The sequence below is a fragment of the Fopius arisanus genome, unplaced genomic scaffold (assembly GCF_000806365.1).
Source record: "Fopius arisanus strain USDA-PBARC FA_bdor unplaced genomic scaffold, ASM80636v1 scaffold00126, whole genome shotgun sequence".
NCBI lineage: Eukaryota > Metazoa > Arthropoda > Insecta > Hymenoptera > Braconidae > Fopius > Fopius arisanus.
The window spans coordinates 265481-289278 of NW_011887865.1; the positions used below are offsets into that span (position 1 = coordinate 265481).

Consider the following 23798-nt stretch of genomic DNA (forward strand, 5'->3'; position numbering starts at 1 on the left):
GGAATTCGTTGGAAAATGGGCAGTGGAAAGTTATATGGATGCGGGAAAGAAAATTCAATGGAAATTACCAGGAAAGACGGAAAAATTGGAAGTTGGATTATTTGGATTATTACAACTTGATGTAGTTTTATGATTGATCATTTTTCGCGGAATTTATTTTCGCCTTTGTCGAATTTTTCGTTTTCCCAAGTCTAGGGGATAAATTTTTACTCTGAAGTTTGAGAGTTATCGAGAAAAGATGAGATTGCTGGATAAAAATCAGAACTTGTTTACGGATATCTTTTCAGAATTCAACAGCGGAAATTCGCAGTAAAAAAAAGTGGAGCGGCAAGACGAGAAAAATTTGAATAAAAATTGTCATTAAAAAATGCAACGATTTATTTAAATGAATTACTCCGTAATTATTCATGAATATTTATATAAACAAATAAATCACAAAATGTCACGTATTTGCGGACTAAATCGAGGTAATTACCTGAAGAAGATGCTCTAGTGGTTCACACAATGTGTTGTGTTGGCAAATGAGAAACTCGAATATTGATTCTAGCTCTATGACTTACGTCCGAACAATTAGTTGAAGCACTAGTTTTCGGATGAGGGGATCAACTAAATTGACGTCTTCACTAACAAATCGTTGGTGATGGCGGCTACGTACATTCTTCAGAATATTTATTCAACATTTCCGGCACACGTCTCCGAGATATCCGACAAGTAATTCCATAAGAGTGCATTTTTTTCGAGCCCAATTTTCAGTCGATATCTCAGAATTGAAAGGAGATAACCAATTTTCATTTTTTAAACAACAGAAAAATTATATATATATAGTAAACACATGTCCATATACATCAGAAGATGTAGATATATGTAATATGAATATATCTCAATTTTTTAATATATATATTAATTTTTTTTGATTTTCGTTGAATACATAATTTTGTTTAGGACAAAAATCATTTTTATTTTCATTTTCATCTTCATTTCCATTTTCATTTGTTTAAAAGAAAAAAAATAATTGATATAAAATTGTTAGAGAATGATTTCTTGGATTTCTTGGATTTCTTGCTTCGGATAAACCTGAATTATTCAGTAATTGGTCTTGAGAGTGTAATTACAAAATTATTTAAAAGTAAGAGTTTGTCTCGTGTCAATTTATAGGTATCTGTCTCGACTGTTATGAAGTGCTTTAGCCTCCTCCAGAGGCATTAACCTCTCGAGACCAGGGGTAAATTCGATTTCCTCACCCTTTCCCTATTTGTCTGCTCCACCTCTTTTTCTTTCAATCCCTCTCGTGTCCTCGCATCGTTATGGTTAATCTGTATTCTCCTTGGGCGATTCGAGAAAATAAATTCAATGCACAGAGGAGACAAGAAAAGTACACACGAGGTACTGAGGGAAAATATAGATAAAGCGACATGGTTGTTTTGGGTTTAAGACGAAGCCCTTTTTCTTAGATCCTATTACCTATCTTGTGTACACTGCCTCGGGTATTTTATTTTAAAAGTCAATTCCATGTGGAAACAAACAAAAAATCGATAACAAAGAGAATAATTCTAGTTGAATCACAATAATCTTTCAGTAACTGATTAAAAAATAATTTGTTGTCCAAATTCATTCCAGCCCGATTCAATTTCTAAACCACAAATCCAGATTCAATTACAGAAATTATCATTTAGATTACAATTTTTTAAATGAAAATTCCGACGTTTTTGAGTTAACGGAGAAGAATAAAATTTTTTTATGGATGGACTGATCGTATTCTTTATAACGACAATGTCAATGTCCGTAAAAATTCCGTCAGAGGCAATATGTTGTATGATTACTAGCCGCCAGGGGAAATTTTACTATAAATTTTTCTTCGTGTAAATTGGACACTTTGTTAGGAATGAAAGTGACATGTCATGTGCCATCTAGCCGTAATTCTCAGGAGACTGGCTTGTATTACATTTCAAGAAGAAGAATAATAACATTTTAAGTTTGTTTAATAATTCGTGAGAATTCCAAGATTATTTCAATATTCCATTAACAATATGAATATTCAGAGATATTAAATAAGATTAATAAAATAATCGTATGATACATCTAATTTCTATTTGATATTTTCAACTTTCATTTTTATTAAAAATATAAAATATACATATAAATAATATATGTTTGTCACAGGCTTTAAGAATGTCACACTGAATTTAGAATTTTTTAAAGGGAATGCCGCGAGTCAAACGAGTAAATTGATAAGGATATAATTTTCAGTGGCGATGCCTTTAATTCACTTCCAGAGACGCAGCCACAGATAAAAAATCCACTGTAAATTCACGATAATTGGTACTATGTGAATAAAAATAACATGTGATTATCGGGAGTATAATGCATAATACCACGAGAATTTGCGGGCTGCGAACAGGCCGGTATTATGTTTTATCAAAAACGGATAATCCGCCGGAAGCAATTTCCCACAGGCTGAATCTTGATTGAAAGGCAACATTGCCAGTGAAATACCACAAAGTTATCACACTAAAAAAAACTCTAGAGTACATCTTTTGTGCTCGACCATTACTGCAATCCCAGAACTCTCGTGTACCTCACATTTTTTTTTTTTTTTCGTTTTTCAATGGCACGAGTGGTTATACTATTCCACTGGACTGCGGGTCGTCGGTTTGACGGTTTTTGTGCTGATATCGCACTGATCGTCTTTGAGGTTGCTTCTTTCCATTCCCTTTTAGAGATGAGGTTTCAATATTAGAAATGGCGTATGTAGATAGGTGAGGGTCTCACAGAACAGAACTAGAAAATTTTGTAGCGAAATGGTAAACTAGGGTAAGTGCATTTTTTCGAGCCCAATTTTCAGTCGATATCTCAGAATTGAAAGGAGATAGCCTATTTTTCGTATAGACATTTTTTATAGGAAATGATGAGACCTAGAGAAAAGGTATTCACGAAAAAATCGTTATCTTCCTTCAATTTCGAGAAATCGGGTAAAATTGGCGTCGAAAAAATGCACTTATGCTAGTTTACAACTTCGCTAAAGAATTTTTGTTTGAGTTTAAAAGAAAAACTGATGGAAATTCTTTGAAAATTGAAGTGAACAAACGAGGAGTCATAATTCTATAATAAATGAGAATTTTTTCTTATTTTTTTTTTCAATAAACAATTAATTCCTGAAGTAAAATGAATTCCTGGCTGAGGTAGACTTGAATGTCAAAAACACTAGCACCTCGAATATTCGTTTCGCCTCTTCATCACCCCCGAAATCCCTGTAATTTCCGGTGAATCCGGTCGATTGCTAATTCGACGAGGTCGGCATGCCCCAGGCGTATCCGTCAGAGACATTTTTCCGGTGTCGCCGGCTCTCAGACAAACCTCGGGGATAAAAAAGGGTTGTGTAAAAAAGGCAAAAATAATGAAACAAAAATCGCAGAGCTAGAGGTTATATGAAGGGTCTCTCGAGCCGGCTGGGGAGGGTATACTACCCCCAACCCTCTCTTTGAGGAAAATACCGAGTCTACCGAGGTCGACGTACCCCAGTGGAAGAATCGATTCTCTTTCCGGGTAACCTGCATGGGCCTATACCAACTACGTGGAAAATTATCGTCGACAATACCCCCTCGAACTCACACTGAGCAAAAACCTCATTTAAGGGTGTTCTCCCCCTTGCAAGGTGGCGGTTTTTTTGAAAATATATTTTTTATGTTATACAATTTTTCGATGTGGTTCATATTTATAATAATCAAATTAACATTTCGTTGAGACTTTGGTACCATCCCCCTATAAAAATGAAAATTAAAAAGTGTATTTTAATTAAAATTAAAATTGAGGATTTTTTATTTGTTTCAATTTCGATCGGTCGATTTTTTTTAATGGCCCAGTCTTGTTTCGTGATTAATTTGTTTTTAAGAGAACTGATTGCCTTATTGAGAATCCAAATGATGGAAAACATCGAACACCTTTTCAATTCTTCTATGATTCTGTCGAATGCTGAAGAAAACTTAAAAAATTTAGAACGCTAAAATTTCGTTGAAATTTCCATTAAATAGAAGTTCTGTACCAGAAAAACAAAAGATTTGAGGAGTCACCCGCTGTGATCCGCCATTTTGTGGACGGCCTTAAGACGCCCCAAGATTTAAAATGGCGGAAAAATAAGGTAACCCTTCAATTCAAAGCAATTACGATTGATTAGCAATTGCGAACTTGTGAGACCTACTTTATTCTTTCAAAATCAAAAAGAATTTCAAAAAAAATGAGTGAGTTTCCATCGATCGTAATCAATGGCGTACAGTCTTTTTTTTTTCGTCAATGCATGGGGCAGGGGAGGGGATGGGTCACGCGTATATGTTGTGGGGTAACATGAGAGGATAAAAAAAGGGGAAAAAGGGGAAAAAGGGGAAAAGGGGGAAAAGGGGGAAAATAGAGAAGGGAAAAAGTGCAAAAGTGAAGACTGTGGCTTGCATACAATACGAGGTTGCGCACGTTTCATGGTTGTGCTCTGATGAGCTTCTGACCCTTTCGTGTTCGCAATCTTTAACGATCGTCAAGGGATCGTTATACCTGGCACGAACAACGTATAAAAGTGGAAGTTGTCAGGGAACCCGGTGTTCATTTGAGGATGGATCGCGAATTTTCAAGTTCTAGGGGGATTCATTGATAAGTTTTGACGGCGATTGTGTCGTTATTATCAAAGTTTATTACCATGTCAATAACAAAATTGCGCGGATGGAGAAAAAACTAGTGGAAATTGTTTCGATGAGATCGACAGTTCATTAGGACGTGATGCATTGAAAGCTCGAAGAATTATATTCGACAATTGCAGTGTAAATTAAAAATTTTAAATATAACCACGAATAAATTAATTCCTTGCAGATTCTAGTGATCACCTATTTTCTAGTACAGATGGAAAATACGAATTACTATTACGAGTTTGATTAGAATATTCGAGAAAGTAATTACTGTTAATTACTTTTTACTTGAGTGAATTACTTGACTGAAATAACCGTGATAATAGGAATATTATTCTAATATTTAATAATATCTTTAATAATATTCTCCAAAGTTCCCTAATAACTTCCGCCGAAAAATCCAACCATAAATAACATATTTATTCAACACACGTCATTCTCTCTCGACTGCGCGATTATTCTCCTCTCCATTCATCAAACCGCTGAAAATATTCCTCTCAAATCGATAATCGATAAAAAAAAGCGATGGCCCCCTTCACGTCACACCAGAAAAATGAATAGCTCTATTTAACCGGCCGTAAAAATCCAACAAAACTCTTCCACTCAATTTGTTGAAGATTATTCAAACGCCTGAATTGACCATATGGATGCCATTTAATTGATACAAGGTGGATAAGTGAAAAAATAAAAAAATAATGTGAAATCGGATGAATTCCAAGGATACGGGGTGTAAGAGGACGAGGGATGGGGAGAGGTCGATTGAAATGAGGACTGAAAGGAGAGGGATGAACGTGAAAACGTGAACGTGGGGATGGAATTGGTGAAATTACTCTTGGTAGTTTGAGCTTTCTGGAGCACAGACTCTCTGTACGTTTAGACCGGCGTAGTACGAGCGGAGTATCGAAACAGTTGTGGAGGGCGTGGGTGGTGTGGAGGAAGGGATGAAAGAGGGGAAATTTGTGTGAGAGTGGTGAGGGGTAAGAGGGAGAAAACCGCTCGATAATACCATCGGTTGTTCCGTCTCATTTTTACTTGTTGGCTCGTCTTGACGTCCCATTTCGATGTCTCTCACTTGCGCCTGACCTCTTTTCCAAGAGGAAAAAAGTTCTTGGGTGAAATGAAAAAAAAAAAGGACGAGAGTGCGGCTCGAAGAGGGATGGAGGGAGGATGGCGGCTGAGTTAAGGAGGAATCAAGCTAGTTTTTAAATTGATGGTGTGGAGATAAATGCAGGAATTTAATTGAAGGATTCTTCGGGGCCAGGGCTCAGGGCAATCGGTTTTTCCGGTTTGACCGAATTTTTAGCATTTTTTTTTTGGGTCTGATGTGGGTGAAGATGCAAATTATTTTTGGGTATTATTATGGAAATTATAGACTCGATTTTTTTATGACTGGGAAATCATAAATTATGATATGGGAAACGGATCATTTTTTAAATAGATTTTTTTTTATGAATTTATTATAGTTGATGTGTTTTTGTTGGTTAAATTGTTGTTTACATGTCCACAATTTATCTCATTCTACATGTAGTGAAACAACAAATTGTGATTTTTTAAAAACATTTCTGGGATGAAAAAGTTAGAGAAATTATTGGAAAGATCTTTTTTTCAGCGAGTGGTCTTCCAAAAAATACAACTCCAACATTTTTAATAAACTCACTTGCTTCAAACAATTTGCAAAAACAAACGCAGGAATTTTATGAAGAAAATCTCCATTTTCCCTATTGTCTTCTTCCGCCCGTTCGGACGGAAGTAAGTTCCCCGTAAAAGTCTCTCGAAGGAAGAATTCAGGGGGAAATTACTGAACGAACTTTTGGATAGGAAATTTTATAGCCTTCCCAATCTTTTATTTCGTTTTCCAAATAAAAGGGAAAATGTAAACCGAGAAAAATGAAACAAACCCGATTTTTCCCTCAATTTCACGACAAGTGTATTTGTCTGGAATACACTATTAAAAATTACACTTGAAAATTTAAACAATCTCAAAATTTTTTACTCGTGAATCAATTAATTCCCTGAATATTCTTGTGATTCCCAATTTTCAGGCCTATATGGCAGCAGAAAATTGTTAACATTGGGAAAATTCAGGTAATAATTTCCCTGAATTTCCAATCTATTGGGAATTCAATAGAATTTGACCTTGAATTTTCACGATGAACCAGAAAATACAAGATTTCACCGCCATATCAATGATCATTTAACCCAAAAAACCTCATTTTCCTGATCTTTAATTAAAAAATCCAATTAAAAATCCCTTAATTACAGGAATTTCCACAAATTTCTCCCAGTATTTTATTAAAAAACAAAAGTTAAGTAACAATATCGCCAGAAAATACAATAAAATCAACATTTAAGACGAAAAAAATGCAGAATGCAAAGAAGTAAATTATTTTCTCATTAAAAAATCCCGAATATTCCAATAAAATCACGAGATGACCCTGATAAGATATAGTTAATGATAAAAGTATTTAAAATCCGTAAGAATTAATTGGCTGATTTATTTATTGCGTGACGAGAATTCAAGGCAAATAAATTTTATTGTCATTAGCCGAGAGTTTATGGTGAGTGTTGGTGTAGGTTTACATGAGGAAGCCGGCGTAGGGTTTGGGATTATTGATGTCGAAGAGCATATACCCACATGCACAAGGATTCTTGTGTGTGGGTAATTTAGGAAGGCAGATCGACCCAATGGACGTCAAGTGTTGTTAATGCACGTGTACGCATACTTCAATGTCGTACATGATACACCACTCATATCCTCATTAAGTCGTCCGACGGGAAAAATTTCCAAGGAGAATTCACGCGGCTGTGATGGAAAAATTAAAACCCACCGAATACGAAAAATTCCAATCCCATTCGAATAAAATTCCTCAAAAAAATGTGAAAATCGTCGGTTTTGGATAAAACATCTCATTTTCAAATTTTTTTTACAAATTCCGGTTGATAAAATGGGCGTGAAAAATATACCGTTCTCAAGTTTTATTATTATTTAATATTTTCCGGAGATTGGTCACAGTGGAAGGATTTTCTAAAGTTCTCAGTTTTGCAAGAATTCTCAAAAGTTTCAAAAATTCATAAAAATGAACGCACGACTACGAAAATTTCTGAGTCGTTCATCAATGTCACTGACAATCACTCTCTAATTACTCCGGTTCCTAATTCCTTAATTGATTTAGAGAAGCATGCCCTCACGGTAATCCTTATCCAGCCAAGGACTCAAACGAAATTCTGCAAAATTTTAACGAATACTAATGAATTCGGCGGAAGTGCATGAATGCGTATAATCGAGAGTAGTTTTGGCAAAGTGTAAGTGTAAGCAGTTTCTTTTTTTTTTTTATTCTGTTAAAATCTCTTTTCGCATCCCGTTGAGTTCATTGGTCGCTTTGGTGAAATGCCAGAATGACTGCGAAAGTTTTCCTGGACATGAGCATTTGCAAAATGGTCGGTGAAGTTTTGAAAATTGAGCGGTAAACTCTGCACTGGGGCAGCCACTATCGCATCTGGTTCTATTCGTATCTTTAATTCGTTTCTCCCACCATTTTCTACCGGGGAAATGGCCGGAAAAGAGGTTGATTTTTCAGGATGTGCCTCTTCTGTTTTATTCATCGGATAATCAATCTCACTGTGTAAATGCCACCGAGGGATTCTTTTTATCTGATGTCTCAATGTCACTAACTCAACGGCCTTGACATTAAATGTCATAAAATGGAATAATTTGACTGGCCATTTTTCTTTTCTATGTGTAAAGGCGTGATAAAGGAAAGGAGGGGTTCTAATCAAGGGTAATATCTCATTAAGCAAAATTTGATATGAAGTTAACGAGAAAGAAATTCGTTGTAAAAACAATCGGAAGTGGAATCGTGTGAGTGATCCCCAAAAAAGATGATTAATTACTCAATTTCTTAGTCTCGTTAAAAGATAATCAATTACTTAAATAATCAGTAATATTAACCAGAGATCTACAATATTTCGAATTTCTCGTGAGAATCCATAAGATTTTCTTTTATTAAGGAGATTTTTCCATGAGAAAATTTTTTAGAATGCTCAAAGAAATAAAAAATATGAAAATGAAAAAATTTTCCTTCAACCATTAGCCCGGAATAATAATCCATAACTTTTGCCTGGGGAAAGTGACTTTTTTTCACAGTTAACTTTCTCATCAACCGCTGTTCCCGCATATATTTATTTCGTAGATGATAATATATCGCTCCGAGGAACCAAAAGAGGGAAATGAAAAAAAAAATTGCCACCGGCCCAAGGGAACAACGACTTTCTGCGGAAAAAAGACTTTTCTACAAAATAACATTTTTTCATTGACAAATGGTTGAGTCCGGTTTATATTACATGAAAGAAATATACTTGAGTGAAGTGTACTTTGTACTTGATATCCACTCGATGATGTAAGGCATTATTTCCAATTTTTTTGCATTATTAACGTTTGTTTAATTTTGGAGGATCTCATTTGACGGTCAATCGACTTTTTTCCAAAAACTTAATTAATAATGAATTTCTCTATTTATATTTATATTTATATTTATTATTTAAATATAAAAAAAAGCAGAGATGATGAAAATCTCGAAATTAAGTTAATATTATTCTATCAAGATGAAAATTAAATGCAACAATAAAATTAACTCCATCTAAACAATACGAAATAAAATAAAAAAAATTACTAACTTCAAAACACAAATGTAAATATATATTGATGGAAGCAATATTATCAACCGATCTCTGATTCGATGATAAAAACAATAAACAACGAAAAATTAATTGAAATAATAAAGTCACGTGTTTCCCCTATTTTTAGTGAATTTCTTAAAAATACCATGTGTTTCGTATAAACCACAATAATCGGATATACCATAGGTTATATATTGATCGTCCTAAATATAACATCGAGTTAGCCGAGTACAGTATATCCCAACTTGCACTGACACACGAACACCAAACCAAAACCGCAAGTAGCAAAAGCCCTACACACGCGAATAACACTCGACTACCTACCCTAGAATCGCAACCATGTTTTGTGTCTCAAAAGAGCGTATTAATGTGCATAATGCACGTGAAAGCATCATTTAGAGTACCATTGAGATTTGCGCGAATAAATTCATTGAATTTTTCATTTACCTCCTCTTCCGCGGGAAATTACACGAGAAATCGTTACTCAACTGCTCACCTTCCTGCATTCTTTAGAATCAAAAGCCAAATAAATCGATACGTAATCGCTTACTGGGAATTTATTCGCTGCAGGGGAGAGAGAGTACATGAAATTTCCATTATAATCGGCTGCTTGATCTAGTTTTAGCTGAACGGTTACAAATTTGTTTATTCTTCCAACCAGTCCTATTTAAATCTAACTCTTCTGTTTTATTTCATCTAGATCTCAACGTGTTCACCGAGATAAATTTATTTGTTTAAACAATAGAACAGCTTAAATAGATTTTTAAAGATCTGGTTGTTATGTGGTTAATGGAGAAATTAATGGATTTGAAGGAATTTCTGGAGTTGATACCCCATCGTTGATTAATGGACTTGAAGAAAATTCTGGAATCGATACGTAATCGTTTACTCATAATTAATTCGCTGTAGGGCGAGGAGAGTACATGACATTTCCATTATAATCAGCTGCTTAATCCAGTTTTAGCTAGACTGCTAGGAATTTATTTATTTTTCACCAACCAGTGCTATTTAAATCTTAATGCTCTGGGATTTAATTTCATTTGCATCTTTACATATTTACATGTCTCATGAAAATTCCTATTCAGCTGGAAAGTTCAATTAAATTCAGGATGTTAATTATAAAGAATTAAAAAGTTGTATTTCAAGGACAGGAAAAATTAATGTTAAATCTAATTGAATTTCCAATAGCGTAAAAATTCGCGGAAATAATTATCATAATTTTCAAATCAGTTATTCCACAATCAATTCGTTATCAATTATTATCAATTATTTTCTCGTACAAAAACTCGTAGAAATAGCAGGCGAAAATACTTCTGTTAGATATTCCTTCAAGTTAATTAGTTCCTCCATTAATTACATAATACACAGGTTTATCGGACTATTTAAATTGTTCCATTGATGATCAATTGACGTTGGTATTTTTTTTTCTGTCTCCAATTGGCGTGAAAGGTCTTGCTTGAATAAATTCAAAAATATAACAGATCCATTACCCCCATTTCACCCTTTCACTATCCCTTACTCGTTCCAAATGTATTTATAAACATTGTAAATCCCCTCCAATTGTACTTCACTCACTCTCGAATAAAATGGAAGCTATTAGAATGGTTGAAACAAAAACCCATGAAGTGGTTAAAAAACCGAAGTGGTTTCTGTCTTGAAAAAGGGACTATTGTTTTTTTTTTTACGACCTACTTCGGGCAGTGTATTGGCGTGGTTGGAAGTCATAGTAAAAGCCAGTGACTTGACTTCTTTCTGGCAACGAGGGGATAACCCATGTTTTCTGGAAAATACTGGAAAATCGATAGTACAGAGCTTTTATGACGGTTTTCCCACTTCGTATGGCGTTTCATTACATCACACCTGGAGAACTCTATCGTGTCTCATTTATTCCAATTTTTTCTATTCACTTTTTATTTCGATTAATTCCCTTGGTTGTATCGCTGTTTGTGCGAATTACTTCAGAGTAATTCATTAACGAGTTCAAGCAATTAATGGAGATGCTTTTATAAATTCCAACGAAAAGACCGTGAACTCGTGGTGATTCCATTAATTAACCCCTTTTGTGAACATTATTATTGTTTTTTATCATGATTTTTTAATGAATGACAAATACGTTTCGTGATTGGTGTAATTTACGGATTAATTTCACTCCGTTTATCGTTTTTTATGAATGAGTACGTCATCTTTATGGTTTTTAATTTTAATTATTTAATGATTGTTGTTTTTAATGTTTTTTAATGGTGGATGTATTTTTTTATCGACAGGGGCGTTGATTTTTTATGGTAGCAAATTAATGAACTTTTTTCAGTTCATTGAAACCTCAAATTTGTGGTGATGCTAGAAACTGGAAACCTGGATGTTGTCCCGAATTTTCGAAATACGGTTGACCTGTAGTTGACGGAGATATAATTGAACGTATCAACTGAACTGGTAAACAAGATTATTTGATGACTCAGTGCCTGAATACATTGAATAAATTTGTCAACTAACTGAATATTGAATCAAATGTCAGAACAAATGTTAACAATTCAGTTATGCCATTTAGTTTAGGAAGTTTTTTTTGCATAAATATACAACAACTGAAACTCTCATTGAATATTCAATCATTTTTTTTATGCAAAATTCGTAGATTTATTGTAAAATCTGGGAGAACGAAAAAATTTTGGTTTATAAAGAAAAAAAATCAAGAAAATTTAGAAAAATCAATCATCAATTTCCGGATTTATCGGACGATTATTTTTCAGAAAATTAAAAAAAGAAATGGATAAATGAAATTTTTATAAATGAAAAAATAAAAACTCCTAGACTATCAAAAAATCTAAAGATGTTCCCATATTTCGACAATCTCAAGAAAATATTGAGAAAATACGTAAAAGAACTATCAAGAAACTTTTAATACAGTATCTCTCCAGTAGCGTCATTTTCCGAGAATTCCTATTAGGTTTCAATTATGAGAATTATATTGCTCTAAAAGAGAATCATGTTAGACAAGACTAAGTGAGTTCCTTCAATAATTATTAACATTAAAAAAAATGTTCGTCAAGTCCTCTCAAAGAAGAACGCACCTCCGAACAAATTGAGAATTCCTTTTTCCAAATGAGAAATCTAAAGATCTAATAAAAATCTTGAAAACTAGCTTCATAGAAGATTACAAAAGAACCTCTTTCGTGACAAGGAAATTCTCTACAAAAAAGGTCTCTTGCTAGATTTCCAGATACGCCCGACAATTTCATCCGAAATTGCCAAAAAATAAACCTGAAAAATCCCTCCACCATGCGTCCCTCCCCGATCACAAATATCTACCTAAGATAATCCTCAATATTGAACAAAAAATGAAAGCCTGGACCGAACGGTTCGGCGTACCTCCATTTCATCAAGACAATAAATAAAATTTCGCATCCTCACGAAGGAAGTCCAAGTGAAGGCACTGCTCCAGGAAACCAAAGACCATTTGCGCCTTCCTGTCCGGGAAAATCATGAGTCAGCGCCCGAGCATTCACTTTGTATAAAATTCACCATTTAATTCGATCAAAAAGACCCGACAATTTCGCATTCAACCGTCTATTGACAAAAGGATCGATAAGGCATCCCACCGAAAAGTTTTTTCAACTTTCTTCCATGAACCCGATGAAAGGTGGCATTATATCAAAATAATCCGGGCCTAAGGTCGCGGCAAAAAGCCAAAGAATCCAGAGCATCAGTCGCTCTTCCACTCGTCGAGCCAATGACTCATTCTACCACTCGTCTCGCAGATGAAATCTCTGGACACGTGTTGTGTCTGAATAATGTACATGTGTATATAGCTACGTCTGGCAAGATGAAATGTATGAGCAGTTGGATATTTACTGCGTGCATATGTGATATTGACGATATAGTACATAGCCCGCATTATTGAACATCTCCGTATACATCCTTCAATTGAATTTCATTACCCGATTCTTCGATATGCATTCGTTGACTATGTCAATTGTTTTTCAACGAGTACAGCTTCCTCGTAAGATATCAAATCTGTCGAGTCTTTCAAGGACTAGTCCAGTATTATTAGCTCTCAAAACGACTGATTAAAAGAAAAATTCTACAATGTATATCCTTAAAGGAAAATATTTGATGATTTTATGAGGAGAGATACGAAATATTTGAGTATAAATATATGAAATGGTTTGAAAGTCGTTTTTAAATTGATTTTATGATTTTGTGGATGTTATAATGCAATGTTATATATGTCTATACATATATATAGACATAGAATGAAAATAAAATATGATTATTGCACTTGTTATAAAACTTGAAATAGCCTACCTGATTCTCCGAGTTGAGTAATTTGAGCTGTTCGTTGATAAGACTGTACTTGGTGCTTTCCTCCTTCCTAAGTGCCCTCTCCTTCTTCAATTCAGGACTCCAGAACGTTTTGATACTATGCATCGAGCTGCCAAGCTTCTGATTAGTGAGCTCGAGTTCCTTCTTAAGGTTCCCAAGCTCTCTCTGAAGATCATTATTCTGATGCTGGAGCTCCCCAATATAAAGACCACCATCCCTGAGGAGATGTGGATTGGGACTCTGCCTAGCTGATCTCGATCCATAGATATCGTCATCCAGATACAATCCACCGCGATCCCTGCTGCGCTCCCTGGGCTCCCGTATCGGGACAAATTCTCGATCATGATCGAGAATTCCAGCTGACGCCCGATCCAAACTCGTATACCTGGCTGACAGTCCTGAAGCCCCTGACATTGCCGGTCTCGAGGCACTTCGTGATCTGTGATGACCACCACCCCCTGTTGACATACTCCTGCCCCTTTCCTCCAGCATAACTGGACTACCAAGATCCTCGTCGCGTGAATAAAAAGGACTACTCAACTGATGATGATGATACGATCCATAACCAAGGTGTTCCGGTGAATTATTACCACTTCTCGTTCCACGTTTTCGTCCAAGTGGACTACCCCGTCCACTGGCATAAGTCCTCGAAGGACTACGATCAACTGTCGGCAATTCCCCTACGCGTCTACCACTACGCGGTGATCTAGTCCCACCACCTGGACCAACCACCCCACTTGAGGCGTAAGGGTCCCTAGACATATCTCAATAAACGTCTCTCTTCTCTATCTTTCCCCCTCCCACCCCCGTATCCACTCACTCTATCTCTCTCCCCTAATCTCACTTCCGGTACTGCCCTTTTTTTTTTATCTACACCAAAATCCCCTCCACCGCGATCACCTCCTTCTCACCCCTATCCTCTCATCCACCAATGATTTATCTCTCTCACTTTTAACCGACCTGACCCACTTGCCTACGTTTTCCCGCTCCAGATATATCTCGATTTTTTCACTTCCCTCTCTGGCTTCCTCACCAACTTAGTCTCCCAATTGCTACTTTCTTCAAGGTGGAGCTCCTGTCGGTGTCTCCTCCACTCGTCCAAGGGGATCATTAACTGTTTCATTCGATTCTCAATTGTGAGAGGTTTTGATGAGGGTCTGTTCCACTGGCAAAATGGAGCCACTACTTCCGATTCAATTGCAGGGTAGATTTTTATCTCCACTGTGGTGACCCCTTCGGATGCTGACTGGCTTATCGATTTCCTCACGTGCTCAATGACAGGCATCAATTTCACGAGGTTGTTTGATGACTTGGTCCACATCAAGCTTCTGCGGCTGATGTGCCTTTTCGTTTCACTCTATCAATCATGACTCCTCTCCTTCGTGTCATCGATCGACCTTCAATCGTCCTGTTTCACGTATGGACAGGGCTGTTCATTCGTGGCTCATCCTGATCGACCTGGTGATGATCACTTGGACCGGATGTTGTCCAACAATTATTTACACCTGTCCAATTCATTCGCCGACATTGGGATCTTCACTTGACGCTTCACCCTGTCGATGTTCTTCCATGTAATCTACCAGGACATCTCCAAATGATACCACTCATATCTGGACTAAACGGATCATCATCGTATCGATGTCATGAGAATGGAATTCGGAGAATTTGGATGAGAACACGAGTGTCAGGACACTCGACTCACCGCTATCGATCTTTGACCCGTTTACCCTGAATAAAACCATGGGAGTACCTCAACGAATCAAAACCACTGGCCGCATTTCCTTCTCGCGGTATCGCGCTAACATCCGTTACAAATTTTCGTTTCTCGTCCTCTCGAATTACCCTTGACGTTTCTTCCTTACCCACGCACGATATCACTTGCCCCACGTATTCAATTCACCCCGACAATTTATCCGCCATTTGCTGACAGAACAAAATGTCTCCAGACTAGTGACTGCATTTTTTGTCATTCCGACAGATGAGATTATCTGTATCATCAATTCCCTGTGAAACATCCCACCCCCGTGAACGTTCCACGTATCCACCGCCTATCCAATCGATCTCATCCTCACAACTACCACTCCACTGCCCTCTCTTCTCTCCCTCACAGACACATTAATACACCTCTCAGCACATACATCAAACAAATATCATCTCAAAAAAAAATCCCGTCTATTTGTCTCGAGGCGAAGGGTTGCGATGTCGATATTTTTTATTTATTCAAATTTCCCTCCTCGGTCAAACCCCCTTCACCACCCCTATCCCGTCCACCAGGAGGCGCTAGGACACACATGCACACACGCGATAAGGTTATGAGAGGGTTTTTTTTTTTACTAGTACAAATGCCCATTCGAGTCCCCCCCCCAGTTGGTACACGAGTGCGGGTTTATTGATGGTGTGCGGTGGAAAAAAAAAGGGCTCGATCGACGTCGCGACGGATCCGCGCGAGCACTGACTCTAGGCTCGACCGCTCCACCGGTGAGTACCCAAAGCGGTACATCCCCAGAAGGCGCCACCGCTGCAAGCGTCTGCGCAGTGCAAACACTTGCGCGTACTTGCAACCCCGATTTAGGGTTCCGAGGGGTGAGAAATGCTCGCGGTGATGACGACACGGGGGATGGGACACTCCGGGGTCAATAACGTCGCGTAACGGAGGGGGGGATTTCGATCGATTTCAAGGGGGGAGGAAATAATCAATGGGGATGGTGTGTCACGTTTACGGGGGTTCCCCGTAACGATACATATATGTCAATGCGCACTGATATTTCGGAAAAAATTCACGCCAGCCCATACACCCCGTGGAAAATCGTTGTAGATATTGTGGAAATAATATCGTTGTATTAATTTATCAGTTTTTAATAATAAAAAAAGCACTCTGTCCTTTTTTGGACGCATCCAATATTTAAGGAGTTGTAATATTGTTAACAATTGAGAGTTGAGGAAAATTCGTGAGAGAAGTTGGAGAAAATTCTGTTCGTCTTAAAGGAGTTCCGTTTGTTGTTCCCCTTTAACATATAGATAAAATAAAATAAAAATAGAAATAAATAAAAACACCCAGAAGTATTTCCCATTGAAAGTTTTGTTAGCAGTAGAAAAGTTTATTCTATATTTTTTTCTGACTGATGCTCATCGTTTCGAGTATAAATAAAAAAAACATTTTTATTTAAAAAAACATTAATGCGTAATCACCACTCAGGTAAACGGACAAACAATTTATTCATTATTCCACAGGTATTTCGAAAACGTAGAAGTTGGCGAGACTTTTTCCGAAACTTTAGCGTACTGCATATTCCGTCTGACTCGAACCGCTTAACCACTTGGTTGGGAAAATTTTTTAATAAATTCCGTGGAAAATTAGGAAAATCGTGGAATTATTTTGCAAGTAGCTCAACCACTTGCGCCATTTATCTATTATTGGTTCTATCGGATTCCACGGTTTACGGGAATTGTTGAAGTTGTTTCATGGCTCGTTTAAATTTACTGGAGATCGATATCGTCACCACGAGGGAGAGGGAAAAAGGTACACCTGTGAAACTGCCGGTCCAAACTCGGCATTTACTACTTGCGTACATCCGGTGCACGGAAAAAAATATATCGGACTTGAAGACAGAGAGAAAAAAAAATATTTAGTCTCCTTTCCTATCATTTTAAATATATCTATTTCCCACCAGTAAATATGTATAAATACTTCCACAGGATGTGCTAATACCGAATATATACTGAGGAAAAAATTTCTTTTCTCAGAGTATATTCGTCACACTTGAAATAAGTATATTAATATATTATATATGAATATAATATATTATATATTATATTTATATATTATTTATATATTTATTTATATAATTTATATTTCGCTTTCAGTGGGAGGAATTGAAGAGAATGTTTTTATCAATTTCTGGGATCCATAAATTGATTAGGTATTGGCTAATGAGTTCTGTGAAGAAAGTATTTGCTAGTCGATCCCTCATTTTTCTCAGACGATTGAGAAATTTGATGGAACATAACGTACAAACAGCACAGCAGCCTCATAAAAATTGTTGATCGCTCATGAATTTTGTATTTTATACGCGCAATAAGTCGACTATTTCCTTGAGATTTTACTTGTTCGGATAAAATTACGCGACGATTTCGTACTTTATCCAGCGATCAACTACAGAAATTTTCTATGAATTTTTTGTACAGCATAAAAATTTTTAGTATTCTAAACCTTGAATCATTGAATTGAATGAAAATTGAACGGAAAAACAATCCGAAAATCTCTCGAAAACATGGAAAAATGGATCAACCTAGTTTTTGTTATCTTTCGGAGTCAGGATGGGGTTTCGCTGGCTCAGGAGCCTAAAATATTGTAGGAAAACGCTGAATATTCGTGAAAATAGTGTAAACTGAATATTTAAAGTATTCATTACAATTTTTATGGTGAGGATGCATTAAGGATACGCATTTAGCCGAAATTATCGGTTTTTTAATTTTCTGATAAATCGCTGATCGGATTGACCCAAAAAAAAAAACACCATTTCCCCATTTTATAATGATTTCATGACTCACGGATATGAGCATGTATATGGCAATAACTTTCAGGTATTTTTTCTAAAATCCTATGAATTATTGGGATCATGATATTTTGGGATCCATTAAATAATGATAAAATGTAAAAACCGTATATTTCTTCGTATAAATCCAATAAACAATTCTCCAGAATAATCACGTTTTATAAATTTTTCCGGCTAACGTACAGTGGGATTGAAAAAATATAAAAATTTCGCTGTGCGGCCGTGTGAATTACTGATACCCGTAGACGTATGTGTAATTAACGCTTGTAAGGGGGTAAAAGAGGGGAGGGAAAATGGTAAAGAAAAAAACGGAATATAGAGGAATATCAGTGAATGGATAGTGAATTTCGGCGTGAGATCGCGTGCGCAAGTGCCTCCGCTATGCATTTATACATAACCCTCCGCTATACATATATGCATATGGCCCTCCGCTATATATATGTATCATTTAGCTAGCACCCCGGCGTATAAGTTGCAATCAATGAAGCTACGATTCACCTGACAGTGCCGTAAATGCCGGTTCGTCGGCAGGGCACTGGGATAATCGTAAAAATATCATAAAATTCGTCTTTTCACACTTTTCTTTTTAACCAATGTGAAAACTTCATGCCCATGTATTGATCCATACCTCCCCTCAGCTGCGCATTGAGTGCTTTATCCACTATTTTTTTTTTATACTTTTCTCGGATTACATTGTCTATCTTATTCCATTAAAAAATTTATTACCGATTTTTCTCATTTTTTATATTTTTTGGGAACCGTGAGGCCGATTGACGTAGAAAGGTACAGTGTTTTTTGATTTTATCATTATTCAATGACATAAATTTTGGGAGGCGTGCGCTTATTTTTCTAAATTTTTGGCAAAGATTTGGGAATTTTTGCGAACGTTGCAAAAACGGAAAAAAGGGCAGAAACGGTGTTTCATCTTTTTTCACATTAATTGTACCTGTTTCTCAGGAATTTATAAAAAACTTGAAAAATGAAAACATATCAGTAATAATAATTTGATTACCGAAAATAATGAATTGTGATTGAATAAGTGTAATTCTTTCTTTTCCTTATTGAACAAATCCGGATATTTTACTCTCTCACTGCTTCAAGCAATTATTTCATATTATAATTTTTATAAATAACTGATAGTAACTTGAACAATGGATTTCAGTCCATAAATAATTGATGTATCTCGCTAGTTATCGGAATTTTATAATTACATCGACTGAATCGAATTGAAAGTCTGACGTATAAAAAAGAGAACAACCTCTCTATCAAATTTGTCCGATTATCTCAGAAACATGTAAAATATTTTTTTTTTAATAAAATTAATTGACTTCTTCAATTTCTGCATTACATTATCTAATTCAGAAGCAACTGGTGCTGCATTCTATGAGGAATAGATACAAATTGATAGAGACGTCTCAACTTAATTGATAAAAACTCATAATTATTTTATATCATTTTTTGACGGAAGATATCATGAAGATCGCTGATCTAGAGGCAGCAGGGAATTGATAATAAAAATGTGGGGATAAATAATAATTGTGGTACCAGATATATTTATTATCTGCCGACTGCTGTTATCGTATCATCAATCGCTAATCCCTGTTCATTTTCCCCGGGTTATTCTCATCTGACCGCTGGCCTCTGTACTGTGTCAACAGCACAGTGATAACAAGAAAGATCATAATGTAAATATCAAGGAAATTGTTGAAGTTATTCAGTGCACGACTGGCCCCCTTGCCATCCACGTCGTTCTGATAGCACGACATTTCGTGCTTGCCAGTTTGATAATTAGTTTATTCAACAATGTGGAAGTATTTGGGGGTCTTGACCTTGATTTGCTCGGTCAGTGCTGACTGGCATGCAGATTTTGGACCCTGGGTTGTTTCTACTCAAGGTGAACCCTGGCCTCTGGTTAATCAGAGAAATCTCCACGAGGGATTCTTAATTCTACAACCCTCTGGATTTAATATTAATGTAAGTTATCTCTTGCTAATTATAAAAGAATTAACATCTTCAATTATTTAAGAGTTATTGTTGCCGATATTTTTTCATTTTTTCGGTTTTTTTTTATGAATTTTATTCGGGAATCATGGATTAGGTTGATTTGAAAAAATATACTATCTCTATCATTTTTTAGTGGCTCATATTTTTCGAATTTGTTGCCGCAGTATTGATGAAACATTGAATAATAATCAAATTGAACAATGGGAAGATATCGGCTATAACTCCTTTATTGAGTTATAAAAAACAAAATAACCTAGGGTTCTGTTTCGTCCAGTTTCCCAATCCCCGTTATGTATGACAGAGAGAGGAATTAAATAGTTTATAATTAGTTTGAGTAATTAATAAATTCAGGAATGAATTGCAATTTCCGAAAGAATTTTCTATTTTTATTTAATGAGCAATCTCTTTTCTTTCGAAATATTGTATTGCTTTAACATTTCAAAGTAATTCTGATATTAGATATACGAGATTATCTCGCTATTTAGTCATTATAACAGAATATATTATTATTATTCTATTTTCGATATTATGTTATTGTATATTTAAAATTATATTTGATGAATTGCGCCATAAAATCCGCGATTGCACCTTCGAGTAATATTGAAAATATTTTTATTTAATGTAATTGGACGATTGCGAAAGATTTCCAATCGAATTTATTTTTCAGCTTGTCAATGCATTTTTAAATGCGGCGTCAGGTTGACGTCGCAATTACCGGCGTGTAAGTGTGAAATATGCGTGTTCAATATTGTCTAGAGGGGAAATCCAAAAACAGATTTTATCATAGCGTTATGAAAGATAAATCCAATGGTTGATAAATCACAATGTATTTCCTCTCGCTATCTTCTATCTTTGCAAAGTAATTATAATAGTTGAGTGAAAAAAATAAAAATAAAAATGACTCAACTATCGAATCATCACTAATTATTTCAGAAACAGAGAAAGTTGTTCAGTAACACTGCGGGAGGGAAGGGGAAAATAGTTATTGAATTATTTAAAAAAATGATCTTTTCAATGATTATTTTTCAGCTAAATCAAGATTGTGATGTCCTTGAAGCAGCCAAAAGTCGATATATGAGTATTATCATATCAGAGAGTCATTACGCTTATCAGAATTCTCGAAAGTCGGAAAAAAGAAATTCAATTCGCGAAAATCCAACCTTCAAGGGAGAACTCGAGACCCTCGACATTCGTGTTGATGGCGCCTGCGAGGTGTTACCGTACCTCCACATGAACGAAAGCTGTAAATATTTTATTGCCTCCAAGCGGAGGCTCCGCCATAAACTTTTATCACTGTTAAAACTCCGGCATTGGCTGGCGAATAGACTTGTAATGTCTTTCAATTGCTAAAAGTGTCCAACATGCTAATATTTGTTTGAGAGAAGATTGCTGTCTATTTGTTCTAAAATTGCCTAAGGCTTGCGTTATTTTTATCCCATACAATATTGATTTCTGATAGTACTGCTATTTTTTGATTTTATTATGCTTCAGATAGCCTGACGATTACTGGAAAAACAGCTGATTTGATTGCACCTTCTGTGTGGGGTGCTCTCCGTGGATTGGAGACCTTCACGCAGCTGTTGGTAGCCGCTGATGAAGGGGCAAATGTAAATCAACTTTAATCAATCAATACTAGTAATAAAGCTAATCAATACCACTTACGTTTCAGTTGAAAGTACAAACCCAAACAATTCAAGATGCTCCAATGCTACCCCACAGGGGTCTCCTCCTGGACACGTCCCGTCATTTCTTTCCACTCAGAGATATTTATTTGACGTTAGATGCCATGTCTTATAACAAACTCAACGTTTTCCACTGGCACATCGTCGATGATAACAGTTTTCCTTATGAGAGCAAAGCTTTCCCTGAATTGTCTGAGAAGGGTTCGTGGCACCCTGACATGATCTACACTGCTGACGACATCAAAAACGTGATTGAGTATGCAAGATTCAGAGGAATTCGAGTGATGCCCGAGTTTGATTCTCCAGGTCATGTCAGATCTTGGGGAGAGTCGCATTCAGAGTTGCTGACTACTTGCTATGGTAAAGAGAATATTCTAGAATACTTTTTGGATTACTTCTATATATCTCACGGAAGATCAACTGAATTGAGTGGAGGGTAGAGAAATTCATCAAGGTTGTCCCGTTTTTTTAAATTCATTCTTCCTTTTGCTTTAATTTTTATTATTCTATTCATCTATTAATTTGAAATGTCCATAATTATTCCTGATTCCGTTCCATCTATCTCTCGATTTCGGAGATTTTCTATGAAACTTGTTAAATGAATCATTGAGACATATTTCAGATAGAAGTGGATTACCTGATGGACGCTTGGGTCCCATAGACCCCAGCAATGAAAACATCTGGCCCTTCCTGGCAACTCTTTTTAACGAAGTCATGGACCTTTTCCATGATAAATATATTCATCTGGGCGGTGATGAGGTTCCCTTCGACTGCTGGCAGAGCAATCCCAATATCCGTGATTTTATGAGTAGAAAAGGAATGGGAAGTGACTTCACGCGTCTTGAGAGTAGTTATATTGCAGAACTCTTGAAGATCCCTGCAGCTCATAACAAAAGCTCTGTTGTTTGGCAAGAGGTAATTCGAGAGTGTTCGAAAACTAAAATCAAATAAAAAATAAAGAGATCGTACAGATAGAACACAGTAAATAATACAGATTTTAAATCACAATTAGAACTTATAATGAGTATGAGCTTCAAATATTATTTTTTTAATGATTGAGTGCTAAAGCTAGTAGTATTGAGGAGAATCTGAGAGTTTTTTTTACTTTAAACTCGTAAATTGTATTATCAGGTCTTCGATAATAACGTGGAAATCACACCAGACACAGTGGTGCACGTGTGGACAGGCTTGTGGTCCAAGGAATTGGCGAGTGCAACGAGGAAAGGACATCCGGTGCTGTTATCAGCCTGTTGGTACCTGGATCACATTGCAGGAGGTGGGGATTGGCAGAAATTTTACAGATGCAATCCCCTGGCATTCAATGGCTCAAATGTCAATATGCATTTGATGCTCGGAGGAGAGGCTTGCATGTGGGGTGAATTTGTCGATTCCACGAATGTTCATCAGAGGATCTGGCCACGGGCTAGTGCAACTGCTGAACGACTCTGGACAGACAATGCTGATACTGTCCAACGTGCAGCCAGAAGACTTGAGGAGCACACCTGTCGAATGAGGAAGAGGAAAGTACCTGCACAACCACCCAATGGACCTTCTACTTGTTACTTTTGAGATTGTCGGGTTATTCTTGAATATTACGAAAATTGTGTGGCGAAATTAATCATTTGAGATTTCCTTCAATTCTCAATATCTCTTGTTGTAAAATTGTTCATTAATTCCAGTTGTTAACGAACGCCTTCGAACATTTATGAACAAAATTTATGAAGATGTATGCCTGGTTTAAGCTAGCAGGTATAATGTATTTTTTAATTACGAGAATTGTACAAATAGATGAATAAAGGTTTAAGTGTTACTGAGTTCTGGAATGTCGATATTCTTTATCATATCCTTTTGACAAAAATCCCTCAGCCCCATATTTTATTTATTATATTTTTTAT

The 23798-nt window shown here is 36.2% G+C and overlaps 2 protein-coding genes across 3 annotated transcripts in view; one reads left to right on the forward strand and one right to left on the reverse strand.

Annotated features, from left to right (window-relative positions):
* Positions 1 to 16097, reverse strand: part of brp (bruchpilot) — a 47221-nt gene extending 31124 nt beyond the window's left edge. For both annotated transcript variants that reach the window (XM_011313623.1, XM_011313622.1), the window contains exon 1: positions 13644 to 16097. In XM_011313623.1, the coding sequence (XP_011311925.1) occupies positions 13644 to 14423 (780 nt within the window). In that variant the 5' untranslated portion in view covers positions 14424 to 16097. The remainder of the gene's footprint in view (positions 1 to 13643) is intronic.
* Positions 16098 to 19708: 3611 nt separating this feature from the next.
* On the forward strand, positions 19709 to 23717 carry LOC105271839 (beta-hexosaminidase subunit alpha). Its single transcript, XM_011313624.1, has 6 exons — positions 19709 to 20191; positions 21251 to 21464; positions 21713 to 21828; positions 21891 to 22263; positions 22526 to 22818; positions 23035 to 23717. Exons 1-6 carry the CDS (start codon positions 20021 to 20023, stop codon positions 23470 to 23472), a joined length of 1605 nt encoding a protein of 534 aa, XP_011311926.1. The 5' UTR covers positions 19709 to 20020; the 3' UTR covers positions 23473 to 23717.
* Positions 23718 to 23798: the final 81 nt, after the last annotated feature.

Coding starts and splice junctions, on each gene's coding strand:
- LOC105271839 (XM_011313624.1), top strand. CDS start 20,021: ATGTGGAAGTATTTGGGGGTCTTGACCTTGATTTGCTCGGTCAGTGCT. Junction 20,192..21,250: donor CCTCTGGATTTAATATTAAT/GTAAGTTATCTC, acceptor ATTATTTTTCAG/CTAAATCAAGATTGTGATGT. Junction 22,264..22,525: donor GTTGCTGACTACTTGCTATG/GTAAAGAGAATA, acceptor GACATATTTCAG/ATAGAAGTGGATTACCTGAT.